At 39.6% G+C, this 18,074-nt stretch overlaps 1 protein-coding gene across 1 annotated transcript; it reads left to right on the forward strand.

Moving 5' to 3' along the window:
* Positions 1 to 591: 591 nt before the first annotated feature.
* zgc:113279 (uncharacterized protein LOC553749 homolog) lies at positions 592 to 17,022 on the forward strand. The gene is made up of 10 exons (XM_061827667.1): positions 592 to 668; positions 4,312 to 4,444; positions 4,688 to 4,809; positions 5,522 to 5,666; positions 5,770 to 6,043; positions 9,161 to 9,266; positions 9,605 to 9,751; positions 12,728 to 12,788; positions 15,790 to 15,953; positions 16,984 to 17,022. The coding sequence occupies exons 2-10, from the start codon at positions 4,321 to 4,323 to the stop codon at positions 17,020 to 17,022; spliced, it is 1,182 nt and encodes a 393-aa protein (XP_061683651.1). The 5' UTR covers positions 592 to 668; positions 4,312 to 4,320.
* The last annotated feature ends 1,052 nt before the right edge of the window (positions 17,023 to 18,074 follow it).

Consider the following 18,074-nt stretch of genomic DNA (forward strand, 5'->3'; position numbering starts at 1 on the left):
CTCAGTTGTAGGCTCTGTGCATTCCTCTTTTTCTTCTGACGATGGATCCGGTTTCCTCCTCTTCTTTGTCTTCGACTCACAGTAGCTGAATTTCCACCGACGCCCTGCAGGTTAGCGGTGCCGGGGGTGGGCTTTGTTAACCCAGGTCACGACCAATCTGGTATGGGATTCTTTAGATGAACGCTCATATTTGTTTGCCACAGTTTTTATGCCGGATGCCCTTCCTGATGCAACCCTCTACATTTGTCCAGGCTTGGGACCGGCCTACAGATTGCACTGGTTTGTGCCCCCGTAAGAATGCATTCTCTGAGAAGTATGAATACATTATTATTATTATCAACCACTTCAGGGTGTACCCTGCCTCCTGCCCATTGAAAACTGGGATGAAATCCAACACTCCCGGAACCCTCGTTAGATAAATTGGATGGATGGATGGCTGGGGATTATTATTATTAATATGGATAAATTTTCTCCAAGTACATTTTCTTTTTTCAATGATTGTGAAAACGCAGATGTTGTGACAAAGTTATTCATATCATTAAAAATAGATAATGTCCTGACCCATCAGATCAGTTCATTTCATCCTATCCAGAAGCCTGAATTAACGTCAGTTTGACAGCCTTCTCAGGGAGAAAGACCACTTCCATGGCCTGCCATTCCACACTAAGGTAAGGTGGTTAAGCCAAGTTGCTGTGCTGAGGTGTTTATTTGATTTATGAGAAAAAAATTGGACAGTTCATGGAAAAAAGCGCAAACCAGTGTTAGAATTTCATTCCGCAGAATGGACGCAGGACCTTGCGTTTATGGTCGATGTTACAGTGCACCTGAATAACGTGTTTGCATGTTCTTTATCCTCAGAATAAAAAAAAAAACTTAATGTTTTATGATGAATAGTGATGTTGTGGTTGTATTATTTAGGACTGTGTTAAAAACAAAGAAAACAATCATGAAGTTTTTGTTTGAAGTTATGAAATATGGAACTTGGTACATAAAGGCCATGATTTACCGATCCGGCCCTCTTGGTAATAGATTTTCCTCTCTGTGGCGTCTGAGCTGGAATGACTTTGACACTCCTGTACATTCTTATAGGCCTATACCTGTAGGCCTGTTCTCCAATTACGGTCTGGGATACTTTATTGGAACTACAGCACAAGTATCAATGGCATGAATGGTTATCTCTCTATATTTGTCATGTTTTAAGTCTAAAATTAAACCAATAATACTAATTACCAACAAAGTATCAGCATTATGAATATGGAACCTAAAATATTCAATAGCCTGCATCAGAAGGTTTTTACGTATTGATACCTCATTAAGTTGACTGATCGTTTTTTGGTCAGGGGTGATCCTAGGAACAGAGGTTGAGTGGTGAACCCACATTTTAATGTCAAAGATCATGCCAATTTCTGAACCACATTGGCAAATCTGTCACGTGGTACAGCCGGATAGCGAGGTTTGAGATATCATCATTTCCGGCCCCTCACCCAAATTAATCATGCCTCGATACACACTTTGCAACAATGCCCATTCATTATTAAGCACACGCTTCAAAGACTGGGCATGTCTCCTAACATCATTACTAAAGAGAATGAAAAATGGAAAGGCACTTGGTCCTGATGACATACCTCTGGAGGTATGGAAGCATTTTGGAGCGATGACTCTGGATTGTTTTGTCCAACTTGTTCAATAAAACGCTCGTGGGTAAGAAGATGCCTGAGGAATGGAGGAAAAGTTTGCCAGTGCCCAAATGTAAGAACAAAGGCAGTGTGCAGACCCGTGGGAATTACGTATACAGGAATAAAGTTCAAGAACCACACAATGAAGTTTGGGGAAAGAGTAGTGGAGGCAAGACTCAGGAGAGAAGTGAGTATTTCCAAACAAAGGTATTTTGTCATGCCTATAAACAGTACCACAGATGCATGATTTGCCTTGAGGATCTTAATAGAAAAGGACTGAGAAGGTCAGAAGGCGCTACATTGTCTCTTTGTGGCTCTAAAGAAAGAATATGAATGAGTAATTGGAGAGGAACTGTGGTACTGGATGCTGAAGTCTGGAATGGCAGAGAAGTATGTTAGAACAGTACACGACATATATGAGGGCAACAGAAGAGTGGTGAGGTGTGCTGTAGGTGTGACAGAAGAATTTTGGGTGGAGGTCGAACTGCATCAGGGATCAGCTCTGAGCCCCTTTCTGTTTGCAGTGGTAATGGATAGGATGACAGATAAGGTTAGATTGGAATCTCCTTGGACCATGATGTTTGCGGATGACTGTGTGATCTGCAGTGAAAGCAGGGAGCAGGTGGAACAACAATTAAAAGGGTGGAGGGATGCACTGGCAATGAGGATTAGGTGAAGTCAGAGAATATATCTGTATTAATGAGAGGTGTAGATGGTGAAGAGTGAGGCTACAAGGAAAAGAGCCAGTGGAGGACCTGAAATATTTGGGGTCATGAATCCAGAACAATCGTGACTGTGGTAAGGAAGTGAAGAAACGGGTCCAAGAAGGTTGGAAGAGCTAGCAGAAGGTGTCAGGTGTATTATGTGACAGAGGAGTCACTGCTAGGATGAAAGGAAAAGTTTTTAAGACAGTGTGAGGCCAGCCATGATGTACAAATTACAGACAGAGGGACTGAAGCGACAACAGGAAGAAGGGCTGGAGGTAGTATTTGGAAGACACATAAGCCCGAGTTCCATTCGCAGGTACACATTTTGTAACACTTGCAACTCTAATGGCATGATTATTGTCAAAAGAATGTGGTTTTACGTTTACAGATCCACCAAGTTATTTTAATGAACTCAAATTCATTTGTTTTCCTTTTTTTTGTTCTTTGTATGTAGACGTCCAATTTGTTTTCTAGGACTTTGGGTGGTTCCCACAGGTACCACTCGAGCAAAGAGTTAGACTCTCGATAATAATGGTAAAAGTATAAAAAAAAATTCAAAAAGAAATGCTGTTGCTTTAATGAATGTTGGAGTATGTGAATAATGGAGGAAAAAGTGGTGAAACTGGATGAGATTTTCTCTTTTTTGAGTAAAAAGGTCTGGTCTGAAGCCAGAGTAGAAAGTGCAGGATGAGATGGTGTGTAATGTTAAAAATTCCAGCTTGGCACACCCTGATCGAGGATGAAAGCACAGATGATACATTGCCCAAAAAGCTAATTCTGTATTTTAAATATAGGAGGCAACATAACAACCTTAAAACTGTTTGGGAGCATCATTAAGCTTTCAACATGCAGTCCTAAAGATATTCTGCAACCAATAATTCAGTTTTACACCAAGAAAAACAGACGGGGGAAAAAAATGAAACAAAGTTGGATTTGACATTTCAGATTTATAGTTCATACTTGGCTTGGCCTGTATTTTTTGTTGACATTTTTAGTGTAAGTTTGCAAAAACACGAAATTGTTCTTAAAAATGTTCTGATGAGAATGTTATCTGAACCTTTTAATGAGCCATGTGTCAATGGATGGCACTGATTGACCACAGTGCATACGTCTCACAGCCTTAGTGTGTTTGCTCAGACACGTAGAAAATTAGAGGGAACAGTCGTGGTGAGTCACAATTTTTGAAGCAATTTACTGGCTGTTGCCAATAAGTTGTTGTAAAAACCATATGAACCATATTTCGAACACTGCACTGTAAAGTTTCAGTTCCAAGCAGGCAAATGTAGCTCGCTACTCTTAATGTGAATTATTGCTAAATAAATGGAATTTTTTAAAAAAAGGACACTTACTGTAAATGTTAGTAGGAAGGAATTTGAAAATATTTAAGGTCAGTTACGACAATGGAGGCACATGTCAGCGGTGTGCTCAGTGGGTTAGAGCTGTATTAATCTTTTTTAACCTCTCTTTGGTGCCGTTTAAAATATGCTACCTAATTAAGTGAATTTTGGAAAATATATGAGCCTACACTGTTTTCGTTTTTCAAAAATATAAATAATGACTCTTATACTATAGCTATGCTATATAACACTACTACTATGCAAGATTTATTACAATTTCAATATTTTTATGTTGCTTCTTTAATGTTCATTACATCAGAGTTAATTGAGCATGAACGGAAGGAATTGGAAGATTTTAGGTTTTATTTACGTAATACGCAATGTGTATGCAGTCAGTAGGCGTGGTTAGTGTCAGATTACTAGGTAGGTACACTATTTGTCAGAAAGCTGTCATGTCAAGGCAAGCTGGAGTACCAGGTGTGGGGACTTGTTTGACCAATTTACACACAGCACACGGAGTTTGCGCAGGTACTTGACTGCAAGTTTTATTTTGTTTCACAGTTCATCATTCATAGTGTTCTTTCTTAACAGTCGGACAAAATGAGAGGACACCACAAGCAGCTGAAGGGCAAGGAGCGAGATTATAGCAGCGCTCATCCAGTTTCTCAGCCACCAGGGACTGCCTCCGACATGAGCATCCAGGAGGTAGATGACTGGGAAACAGGTATAATGACTTAGATTGTTTGATTAACCCTGTGGAGTTGTCAAATGTTGCAGTTCACAATTCTTCAGTTCAAAAGGTAGATTAAACTGCCTAATTTGTGGAATGAAATGCTTGATGCAGTCGAGAAAGTAGTGAGCAGTCTGGCATAAACTTCATGCCTTCCTTTCACACAAATTCAGTTAACATGATTGTGAAAGTGAATATGCTTTCATAATTATGATACCACACTACTCTATCTTACAGTTTCAAAGCATACCAGAGAAGATGTTCAGAAAGTCTATCTTGGAGTGCGTGTTAAGATGCCTGTCAAGGATCTGCTTCGGAACATCCGCATAGCCCAGGGCAGGGACCCCAAAGATCTACAAGTAACCTGCCTTCCTACATATCTGTTGGTCTAGCTATCAATCGCCATAGCTAGCTATAAATCAATCTCTCTGTGATATTCCAATCTTTATCACGGCCGACCTGTCTGTCAGTGGGACTGTCAATCTGTCTACCTCTTGAACATTTACATAAAGGTTATGGAAAGCTCACTTGTGGAGGTGTATTGCAAAGGAAAACTTTTTGAAACTATTTGAAGGAAAATCCATCTGATAAGATTCAGATTTTACTCTGTTTAGGTGTGTTTTAGTATTCCAATCATTATTATTTGCTGAAACAATAGGTTCTTGTTGAGAACGCACGGTATTTTTATTGTCAAAGTCCGCTGGAAGCAAATTTTAAAAATGTGCTTCTGTTTGCATATAAAATGAACTTTTATAGCCAAAAACATCTCACTCCTGCTTTTGTGCTTTTTTTTTTATGAGCAGAACCTTTGCAGCAAAAAAGTCCAAGGTAAAAGTCTATTTTTTGACACTTCCCAATTTTAATTACTTTAAAATGTTTTGTCAACCTCAGTGATTATACAGTGTCTTTCTCAGGAGACAAGAAACGAGTTAAAACTCGCACAGGAAATCGAACAAGCAAGGTCAGTCAACGTGAACACACCTCACATGTCTGCAAGTTGTCAAGAAATAATGTCAAGAATAAGGAAACATTCAAAGGACCGCAAATTCCTTGGGTGTCTTTCACTCACAGAGAAAACGCCCCACCAATAGCCTGGAGGAGCTGGCAATCATTGTCGAGGTACTGGAGGAGGATCTGAGGACCGAAACCACAAACCCTATCCAAATGTTGTCTCCCAGCTCACCAGTATCACCTGATTACACTTCTGAGCCTAATGGTAATTTACTAGGTGTCACATACAGGTATTTCTTTGAAGAAAAATATAGACTGCATATTAACCAACAAAATTACATCAACTTCTACCTTTACTTTATCAAAAGGTACAGGTTACAACAGTGATGAGTCAGATGAAATCATCCCGAGCCCCCCTTCCTATACGATCTACTCACCTGGGACATCCGAGTACCAACAAACCCTACCCCCACTTGGTGCCGTGGTCGCAAGCCTTCAGAGCGCATGGACAGGAGACTATTGGCTCACAAACAGCCCAAATAGCAGCTCCGAGTTCTTTTGGGCACAGCTTCAAAAGGAGGAGCTCAAGCTGAGGAACATCTCTGACGAAGCACTGCTAGCCACTGATCAAAACAGCCGAACGTAAGCTTAACATTCTTGTCATACAACTGATGAAAAAACTAAAGTTAAGTTATGAATTACTGCATATGACTGGATGATAAATGATAACCAGGTTAAAAGTCTGGTTTAGGCTTAGACAAGATGGTGGGCAACCTTAAAAACTCAGAGACATTTAGACAAGTAACCCACAAAGCAAAACAAAAACAGAAAGAGTCACAAAACCCTTTAGACATCTCAAGTGAAGATAACACTATCAACTTTTAAAGAACTTGACATTTTATTTTTGCATGTAAAAAAAAACATCTTGAACTCTTAAAAACGGCAATGGGTTAAAACTCACTTTCCAAAAAATGGTCAATGTCGATCTGAGTCTACTTCGTATTCATGAAATTAAAGTCAAATTTAAGTTTTCCACCAACAGTAAACCAAATCGCCATCTTTTTTCTGTGATCCATTTGTTTCACTCAAAAATGTACTGTATTTATTTGAGCTGGTTAATGTAAGTTTTCCTCCTGTATCTCAATATACAGCATTCGTACACGCTTTAGGCATCCGCTTCATTTTCACACACACAATTGTCACCTGTGAGACGTGAGTGATGTCTGTCTTTAATACAGTTCATGTAGTAGATAGCATTAAAAATTGTGTTTTCTTCAGGAACCTTTCTTTTTCTCGGATTTATCCATGTTCTACCTACCGGATTTCAAGTAGCTCAGTAAATCTTTCCAAAAGTTGTCGCATATAATCACATGTCCGAAATGAAAACCAATAAAACAAAGCAAAAAACACTTGATTTTAATGTTACAAGAGCACTTATAATAACCTTCCAATTTAGTATTACAATTGAAAAAAAAAACTAATTTAACTTTAAATTAAAGATGATTTATTTTTTAAAGGGTAGTGTACACTCCCGTAACTTTGGTGCGGCAGTGTGGCTTCGGTTCTCACTGAGTGACAGATTTAATGTGAGTGTTTGCCCATGTCTATATGTGCCCTGTGACTGAATGGTGACCAATTCAGGGCGAAGTCTGGTTTTTGCCCAAAGTCAGCTGGGATTGTGCCAGGAATGGCAGCTATCTTAAAATTTTACAAATACGACCATTCATCCAAATAATTATATACCAGATATATACCAGGTCATGGCCTGAGTTAACATCGGCCGCTGGCGCCTTTAACCTGGAGGGTTCTGGTGGAAATTAATATACTGTGGATGAAAGAGGTGGAAAGTGGGGTTTTAGGCATTAAGAATAGAGTGTAGCATAGAGCCTAGGACTGAATGTGGGGACTTGAATGTTGAGATGATGACGGGAAAATTTTGGGAGTTGGTTCACGATTAGGAAAAAGGTTGGTTTGTGTGTCTAGGTGGAAAGGCATTAAGGTTAGAGGTTCAGAGACATATTTCAAATTATTTTCATTGTCCTCATATGGTGGAAGTTGTGAAAGGAATAGGTCGCCTGATTAAGGAAAGAGATGGAAATGTGTTGACTGGTGCCAGTAGTGTGGTATATAGAGGGAAAGAATACTTTGAGGAGTTGATGAAAGAGGAAAACGAGAGAGAAGGAAGAGTAGAAGAGGCATGTGGCAGAACAGGAAGTAGCAGTGATTAGTTAGGGGGAAGTTTGAAAGGCATTAATGAGGATGAAAAATGAAAAGGCAGTTGGCCCTGATGACAAACCTGTGGAGGTATGGAATCACTTTGAAGAGGTGACTGGAGTTTTTGATCAATTTGTTCAAAAGAATACTAGTGGGTGAGAAGATGTAATGGCTTTGGGGTTAGTAAGCAATGGAGGAAATGTATGCTGGTGCGCATTTTTTAAAAACATTTGTGATGTGCAGAGCTGTGGGAACTAGAGAGGAATAAAGTGGAAGTTATGGGAAAGAGTCATGGAGGCGAGACTCTGCACAAAAGTGAGTATTTATAACCATTAGTATGTTTTCATGTCTAGAAAGTGTACTACAAATGAATTATTTGTCTTGACGATGTAAAAGTAGAGAGGTCAGAATGAGTTACATTGTGTCTTTGTAGATTTAGATAAAGCCTCTGACAGAGTACCAGAGAGGAACTGCATGCTGAAGCCTGGAGTGGCAGAGAAGTATATTATAATAATACGGGACATGTACAAAGGCAGCAGAACAGTGTTGAGGTGTACTATAGGTGTGATAGAGAAATTGAATGTCCAGATGGGACTGCATCTGGGATGAGCCCTGAGCCCCTTCCTTTTTACAGTGGCAATGGATATGGTGATAGATGAGGTTAGACTGGAATGCCCTTGGAACATGATGTTCACAGGTGGCATTGTGATCTGCAGTGAAATCAGGGAGCAGGTGGAGGGACAGTTAGAAAGGTGGAGACAAATACTGGAGAGGAATAAAGTTTACCAAAGGTACAGCAGAATACATGCTTATGAATGAGAGGAGTAGAGGGTGAAGAGTGAGACTCCAGGGAGAAGAGATAGCGAGAGTGGACAACTTAAAATACTTGGGGTCAACAATCCAGAGCAATGGTGTGTGTGGTAAAGAATTGAAGAAACGAATCAAAGAAGGTTGGAATCGATGAAAGAAACTGTCAGGTATGCAATGTGACAGAAGTGTCTCAGCCAGGATGAAGGGGAAAGTTTGTAAGTTGTGAGGCCAGCCATGATGTATGGCTTCAGTGGCACTGAAAAGACAAAAGAAAGCAGAGCTTGTGGTGGCAGAAATGAAGAAGTTGAGGTTCTTCCTAGATGTGACGAGGTAGATAAAATTAAAAATTAGATCATCAGAGAGACAAGCAAGGTTGGATGTTTCAGAGACGAAGTTTGAGAGAGCAGACTTGCATGGGTTTGACACCTCCAGAGGAGAGAGGGTGAGTATATTGGTAGATGATGAGGAAGATGGATCTGCCAGGCATAAGAGTGAGAGGAAAACTAAAGAGACGGTTGATGGATGTTGTGAGGAAAGACGTGAGGGCAGTTGGTGTTAGAATGATGCAAGAGATAGGCTTTCAGAGAAAAAGATGACACGGTGACCCCTTAGGAGAGAAGGCAAAAGGAAAAGAAGAAGAATAGGACATTTCCTTAAATGTTTACATGATTAAAATCTTTTTCTTTCTTTATATCACATCTTAATGGGTTTGTCTCGCTCTTTCTCTTTCCCCAGAGCTCTGCATAGTGTGGTGTGTGATGGCAAGAGGGCGCTGGCGTATGCAATCGCAAAAAGGATGGCTCCTCTCAACAGTTTAGACCTAAAAGATTCCAATGGGATGGTACAGTAGAATTTTGAAAAAGTTTCCAGTCTTTTTGTTAATTAAATAAATGTTAATTTCCACCCAAATTTTATAGACTGTGAAAAAAGAAATGCCTTGTTTGTCACATGCATTTTAATGTTCGACCATGTCGTAAATATAGTAAATATAAAGTGCTTCAGATACTCAAAAACAAGTCCAGAACTGTTAGCATACAGTTACTCTATTTGTAGGACTGTTTGAATCAGCTGGACCCATGACCGGCTCGATAGGATCCAACAGATTTCAAAAACTGATTATGCGGCATGAGAACTTTTTTGGTGAGCTTTGTAAAATGCCTTTGTCTCTTATGTTTCCAGACTGCCCTCCTCCTCGCAGCCAAGCACAACCACCACCTGATCGTAGAGGATCTGATTCATTTGGGTGCTTGTGTCAGTGAAAGAAACAATTTAGGAAAGTCGTGTCTTCACCTCAGTGCTGAGAAAGGCTTCATCCGAGTGCTTGAGGTAAGAACCTTGCTTGGAGTAAAACGCTATTGAATGTGACCTGAATCTCAATTTACTATGGACAACTTCATATAATTACTGTTTATGTATATAGTATAGAGAGGACTTATAGCTCAGTGGTTAAGAGCACTGGTTTGGTAAACCAGGGGTTGTGGGTTCGTATCCCACTGGGGCCTCCACTCCCTGAGAAGGGTTGAGTCAGCTGTTTAAAAAAAAAAAATAAAAATTAAAAAAAATTGTGTCAAATATATATGTGCGTACGTACATGCTGTGGTGACCCTGAAAGGGACAAACTGAAATAAACTATATATATAGAATAGTAGGTTAAATCCCGGCCCTACTTATGTGAAGTTTGCATGTTCTCCCCATGCCTTCGTGTTTTTTTCCAGGCACTCTGGTTTCCTCCCACATCTCAAAAACATGCAACATTAATTAGACACTCTAAATTTCCTAATTGGTGTGATAGTGTATGCGACTGTTGTCTGTCTTCATGTGCCCTGCGATTGGCTGGCAACCAGTTCAAGGTTGCTGCTCGTTGACACCTGGGATAGGCTCCAGCATTTCCACAAACCTTGTGAAGATAAATGGCTAACAAAATGGATGGATGGGGATAAATATATACAGGGTGTCCCAAAAAATGTATACATGCTTTAAATAATTATAAACTTGATAGAGAAAGAAGACATTTCTTTCAGCTTGTCCCGTTAGGGGTCGCCACAGATCTGAGATGAACGCTCATATTTGTTTGGTACAGTTTTTACGCCGGATGCCCTTGCTGACGCAACCCTTCTTGGGGAGACATGAATTCATGACCCCTGGTTTACCAAACCAATGCTCTAACCACTGAGCTACGGGCGCTCCCAATTATAAAGTCGATGTTTATAATCATTCAAATAATCATTAACATGTAAATACAGTAAAATGTGTATACATTTACTACATTTGTTCTTAAGAAGAGTACAATTTTTGAGTTGTTCAACCTCTGAAACATTTTTTCCATCGGAAATAAAGTAAATGATTTTGATCAGTTCTCAACCTCCAAATAGCAATTTTAATGCTCATTTATGTAAAAACAGCTTTGTAATGTTAGTTACTCCTTTGGCAACACTAGCTGCCTTTTATTAGATTTTTATTCTTTAGGATTGTTGAAATAATTTACTTTGCCATACGATACTTGCTACCAAGAGCCATGAGAAACGGGTACCATATTTCCATACTTACAGTAGCGTACTTAGATCAACTACAGTTCGCTCAACTTTCCTTTTCTTTTGGTGTTGGGCCCATGACAAATAAAATACTGGAAAAATAAAACAAATATCTTGAGAAGCACTTTCAAAGGTTCTCACAATACGAGCACACACTGGCGTGGAGTGAGTGATTGCTTGACTACAAGTGGGCTCCGGCTCATCTTGGAACCGCCAAGTGTGCGTTTGTCATTGATCCGCTTGAGCCAGCTACCCGCTCAACATGGGTTTCGCTTTGAATGGGTGTTTGGACACCGAGAATTAGGTCGAAAACTGAAGTATTTTTTACGCTGATTTTTTTTGTCAAACACTGATTTGTAAAACAATCGAGACGTCCAAACTACAAGGTTCTACTGTGCGTGGGTTTTCTCTAAGCATTTCGGTTTCTTCCCACATCCTAAAAACATGCATTAATTTGAGTCTCTAAATTGCCCTTGAGTATGATTGAGTATGATTTTTTGTCTCTATGTACCCTGCGCTTGGCCGGCTCTTCCATTATATGACAAAAGATGGAATAAACCTGTGTATGCACTTGTTTCCATTCAGAAAAACAAGTCGTGGCTTCCATCAGTTGTTTATTCAATTAAACAGTGCCAGATTTTAGAATGAATGTCAGTTTGTGAGTTAATTGAGACAAGATATATGAATTTATACTTTTTGACTCTTTGGGGGTGGGGGTTTAAGAGATTTTCTGTGAGATTTTCTAATGTAAAATTGATTCTTTTGGCTTACTAAAGGTTAGTAAACTGTACACTACCGTAAACAAAACATATATTCCCATGTGGGAAATTTACGTAGGTGTGGATATGGTTGTGAACGGTTCTTTGTCTATTTGTGCTGGCGACCAGTTCAGGGTGTAACCCACCTCCTGCCCAAAGTCAACTGAAAGAGGCGCCAACACACTTGCGACCCATGTGAGGATAAGATGTTCAGAAAATGGCTGATGGATATAAAATGGATGATGGATTGTGGCTGGGTGGCAGCAGTCCGGTCTGATTATGGCTTTTTCAGTTATTTTGTTCAAGTTTAAAAAAAAAAATCAAATTACAAAATGATGGGTGATGGTTTTTTTTTTTTTTTTTTTGCATTTTAATTTACAACTGGCAATTTAATGTAAATGAAGAAATAATACACAGATTCATTCCTGTCATAGTTTAAATATTTTGATACCAAGTGACACCTTCAAAGAAAGAAAGAAAAATGGAGCTTCTGATCAAAACAGAAGCGCATTGAACCTTGAAGTAATGCAGGAGTCAAATTGGAACAGTGATGATCATTCACATCATTTGCTCCAAGATTTCCATACATTTTGAAAATACGTTCAGTCTTATTCCCTGTGCCACAGACAAATCAACACCACTAAATATGCAAATCAGATGTTGCACAAGACATAATCAAATGATCACAAAGCCAAGAAAATGATGTACTAAACATACTACACAGTAAAACATAATCTTCTGCTGGTGTATTATCAAATCACATATTGCAAAACCAATAAACCTTCCAAAATGTTTTCAAACTGTCGTTTCGTTTAAATTAATGTCCATATCTTCATATTTCCAACAGTTTGTAGCTCAGGTTGTGTGGTTTGTATTTTCAATTAACTCTTGCCAACTTGACTCTCCACATAAAAGCTACGACTTGTCATTGAACTCAACCATCTTGTTTTTTGTTTTGTTTTTGGTATTTAAAGCTAGCCACACAACTTTCTCACCTGTAGGCTTCCTTTTAGGTTCTGAAACGTGTTATGATGGAAGGTGTGTACATCGATGTTGAAGCCACCGATAATTATGGTAAGTTGATTTCTGTTGCTTTACAGGAAGTCCCTGTTGAAAACCTTATGTGCTTTAATGCCTTAGGATCAATTGTCTTTGCCAACGATAAATTTTCATTGGCATTGATAGATTCGAAGGATTGTTACTTTTTGTATAGTTTTTATCAGAGGTTGGGGGTAAATCTCATATGGTCAGATCAAAAGCGTCAAGTGTGAGCCTTCAAGTTTCAAGCAAGTACTAAGTACACTGTGGCAAAAATCCAGCAACTCAAGTGGAGTCCCAGCTAAATTTTATACCAGTGGAGTAAAGTCATCACTTGGGTTAAGCAAGTCATAAATTATTTTATCAAATTTACACTTACATACAGTATAATGCAGTTCAAAAGGTTGGGTCCACCAGACAATACCATGTTTATCTGAGAAGCCCTCATGGTATTTCATCAAATGACATAACAATAACAATAACATTTGTCAAGACATTGACAAGTTTAGGAGTAATGATTTTTCTTTGGCTAAAAATTCGGTCCTTAAAACTTTCATAAGCTCTCATCAAAATAATTGTCCATTTCGGGGAATTACAGTCTTGCAGATCTTTGCATTCTATTTGTCATGGTAATAATGAGAATTTTCACCCCACATTTCCTCAAAGGACCTAGAGTGTCCAGATTGTTCATATTTAACCAACAGGTTTTCTTGGTGTTTTTTATCCAAGAAAATGGAACTGGCAGTCATTTCTAATTATATCAATCTATTTTGGTGCAATCGGTCACCCAATTGCTCTCGGAACGCCCTTTTTACACTGCCAAAACTGAGATGCCACCGGGTTTTTGTGTAACACCAGCGACGGACCTGGTGGCCAAATTCGCTTCTGAGCCTGTATTGATGAAGGAATTCAGCATGCTATAAAATGGCAGTACAGGGGGTCCTCAGTCTATGACTGAGATCTATTCCTACCCTAGCGACATAACCTAAATTTCGATTCAAGTCGCATTTCAGCGTTAGTCAAAATTTACGATGACAGCTAGGATTGGCTCCAGCACTTCCGTGACTCTCGTGAGGATAAGCGGCTCAGAAAATGGGTGGGTGTTGGTACTTTATATATTAAAAAAACACATTAAAATAAAGAATATAAGATGCTTCACTTACCATTAGGGAAGGGAGACTGGGATGGCGAAGAAAGAAGGGGGCTGCGCTTAGCTATGGCTAAAGAAGCATGTGCAGGTAGGCATTGCTAGGAGTAAATTTCTCCTCAGCGTCCTTGCCTTTCTGCTCTTTAAAAGTTGGGAAAATATGCCGTGCCTTTTCCCTTAACAAACATTAGGCTGATATTAAGCATAGTACGTTGATGCTGATCCTCGATCCATAATATAAGTCATCTTTCCATCTTGGCTACAATTGAAGAACGTTACTTCATGATCACTGTATCCCTCACAGGGTCAAAATCCTTCACGTGGTATAAAATATGGGCTTTGTCCTTAATAATAATCGCCACGGTCCACCGCTGACAAGACACGAGCATTCTAAAGTCGAAACGTTTTAGTTCAATACTGTTTTAATGGAAAGACTTCCTGTACTTACTCATATTTTATATTGTCTGGGTCGGGCAGAATCCTTGCACCTCCAAAATTGCATATTTTCAGTTAGAAAAAAAATGCCATCTTGCTTGAGTGTCCAAACATTGCTTTGTTCAAATTGGCATAATACCTTGTATTGCGATTGGACCAACTCTATTCTCAATCGCTAATTTAAAATGCTAAAAAAAAAGTCTAACTAATTACACTGTCATTGATTAAATTCATACAAACAGGCACCAGTCCCATCAACATCTGTGTTCACACGACAGCACCGACCGTACAAAGTCCTTAACTTCACAAAAGCAAACACCAACTCTATGTCAATGTTTCACTTTTTTTCCCAAAAGTTCTTAGAGCAACAAGACAACAGATAAATACAACAATGAGCTGACAAAAAAAAACAGGTATTAGGCAGAAACTAATCTGCACGCACGTACCTCCATGTAGTTCAAGCAGCCAACTTGTGAAACGAAGCATACGATCGATTTGAACAAAGCAAGCCTACTTAAAAGTATCTAACCTCACTATTTTCACTTGTTAGTATCTTAAAACAATCCCAACTGTCAATATTTGTAACAGCTATGCCACATGGCTTCCCCAGAACGAGGAACTAGACAGAACTTTACCTTTGACCGAATTCTCAGACATTTTGAGCATTCAACAGTGTTTATAGATTTGTTAAACTTTAAATTCAGTAATATTGCATAAAGACGAGAGACTGAATGTGGCCAGACCAACAGTATTGATTTGTGAAGCAACCAAGAACACACACTAGTAAATTGAAATGGGGTCATCTTTCCGTGCTATTATCAAGCAGCCACGTCAATCAGGCAGATTTTTTATATGTATGTGGGACTCCAGAATCTGTCTGAAAATCTAATATGCCATCAGAAAATAAGCCAAAAATTACCGCTGAGTTTCTTTGCAGACATCGTTAAGTCCAGAACTATGCAATAAGTGCTAATATTTGCAGTAATAGATCATCCACCCCGCACAGGTTGTACTGGCTTGAGCAGCTTGATCAAGTCAAGCCGCTCCCACAGCAGCTCAATATGACTGAGATCTGATGACTGGTGGCCACTCTTTTACACACATAATGCCAACTTTTCCCGAAATCATTCTTTCATAGTTTGGAGGTGTGTTTTAGGTCATTGTTCTGTTAGAGGAGGAAATTGACTCCAAATCAAGCACTGGCCATGTGAAATAGGACAGTGAAGACTGAAATTTTGTCAACAGGATTAACAAAAAAAAATATGCATTTCGTTAGAGAAAAAATAAAAACAGGTAGAATGACGACACAGACACTGGAATGGCAGGCTTCCTCACATTTTGGAGAAAATGAGAAAATGTAGGGTATATCCTTTTTTGCATTCTGTTTTTCTGCTCTTCATTCAAATTTGAACCACGATTAAAAGTCTAGTCTTGCAACCATGTGCGTGTTCATAGGAATGAGTGTTCTTCAGTGCGCTTCAGTAGCCCTTAAGGTGACATTGCAGCAGTTGGAAGTGAGGAAGAGCCTCAGCCACACAAGGCTCCACACACTCCGCAAGGAACAGCTGCTAGAGACCCTGGAGTGTCTCCTGCAAATGGCCAGCTACTCTCATGTCATGGTTCGTACAAGACCAGAGAATGTTTTGTATGTATCACGGATTGAAAATGATACTCTGTATGTCCATAGTCAAACTTAAGTTGTCATAGAAATGCAACAACCACAACACAATGGAAATGCAAATGGGACAATATAGCGACATCAATCAACTATAGCTGTGGGAGTTAACTTCTCATGTGCCTTAATGCCAAACAAGCAAAGTTAGGTTGGCTCGGCTAGAAAGTTGACATGGTTTATTGATAGCCTGGCGACGAGAAAGCAGTCTGGTTGATTAGGCTGACAAGCTGCCACTGCTAGACTTATACCCGTCACTCCTGCAAGGAACACACACTCATACACACCAGGGCCCTGGGACAGCAGCCCTCACAGTGTATATTATTGTAGATTCCCAATATGCAATACATGTACATCTGAAAACTAAAACAGAAGTATTTTCATTCAGCAATAGTTACGTCCAATAATAGCTGAACAATGTCAATTGTAGTTATGTTACGAAAGCTTTCAAACCACCTATGTAGAGTGGGTACAGAAATTATTCAGACTCCCTTGAAATTATCCTTTGTTATTACATTGCAACCATTTGCTAAAAAAAAATAAGGTTGTTTGTTGATTCCTTTTATTGTACACACAGCACCCCATATTGATGGGGAAAAATGAATTTTTAAAATTTTCGCTAATTTATTAAAATGGAAAAACTAAAATATCACAGTCATAAATATTGAGACCCTTTGCTTAGCATTATGCAGAGGCACCCATTTTAGCTAATAGAGTCTTTTAGCAAATGGTGAAACAGCTGAATTTGGGGACCCTCTGCAATTCCTACTTGCAGATCCTCTTCAGTTCTGTCAGATCGGGTGGTGCATGTTGGTGGACACATTTTTAGGTCTCTGTAGAGATGCTCAATTGGGTTCAAGTTAGGGCTCCGGCTGAGCCATTCAAGAGCAGTCAGAGTTGTTCTGAAGCCACTCCTTCGTGATTTTAGTTGTGTGCTTAGGATCATTGTCTTGTTGGAAGGTGTATCTCTGGCACAGTCTGAAGACCTGGGCACTCTGAAGAAGGTTTTCGTCTAGGATATTGCAGTATTTGGCTGCATTTATCTTTCCTTTGATTGTAACCAGTTGTCCTGTCCCTGCAGCTGAAAATATCTTTGTGTTCTTGTTTACCTCTCTCACCAAGGCTCTTCTCATCCGATTGCTCAGTTTAGCTGGAAAGCCAGGTCTAGGGAGGGGTTCTGATCATCCCAAACGTCTTCCACTTCAGGATTACAGAAGCCACAGTGTTCATAGAAACCATAAATGCGTGTTCATAGAAACCATAAATGCAGTCTTTTTTCTTTTTCTTTTTTTTTTGTAATCTACGGCTAGATCTGTGCCTCGCCACAAGTCTGTCTCTGAGCTCCTAATGTAGTTCCTTTGACCACATGATTCTCATGTGTTCTGACATGAACTATGAGCTGTAAGGTCTTTTACAGACAGGTGTGTGGGTTTCTTCATCAAGTCCAGTCAATATAATCAAACACAGCTGGACTTAATGAAGTTCTCCTAAAGTCTCTTGATGGTGATCAGAAGTAATGGACAGCACCCAAGTTAAAGTGGGCATGTCATGAAATGGATGATTTTTAGTATATTATTAATGAAAACCGCACAGCCGACATGGACCAATGTGTTTTTTTCACCACAAAAAATTATTTTGACGTACACAGCTTTTTGTAACTCCCGCCATGAAAATCCTGTTGTTTTCGAGAAGAAGCAGGAAGTGATGTAAAGAAAAACGCCGCCCCCTCGTGGACTCGTTTGTTTCCATTAGTTTTACCTCCAGGAAGGTAGCTCGTTGTTCCTTCGTGTTAGCCAAATTGCCGGCTCATTGCATTCCTGGACATTGCTTGAACACTCGGGAGAATGGAATTACCCTTCCTAAGTTTGAAAGAGACCCTGTTCGTTGTGAAAAATGGATTGCACGGGTGCAGAGGATGAGAGTTTCGTGGGTTCCAAATAACAGGTAGGTGTGTATACAGCTACTAAAAAAAAATGAGAGTTTGGGGCGGATCACGTAATCGGTCTCTCTCATAACGTAACAAAAGATCCGCGTATGAAATGTGTCGATGTGCGCGTCGCCCAGCCAA

Source organism: Syngnathoides biaculeatus, chromosome 8 (genome assembly GCF_019802595.1).
Source record: "Syngnathoides biaculeatus isolate LvHL_M chromosome 8, ASM1980259v1, whole genome shotgun sequence".
In the NCBI taxonomy this organism is placed as follows: Eukaryota; Metazoa; Chordata; class Actinopteri; order Syngnathiformes; family Syngnathidae; genus Syngnathoides; species Syngnathoides biaculeatus.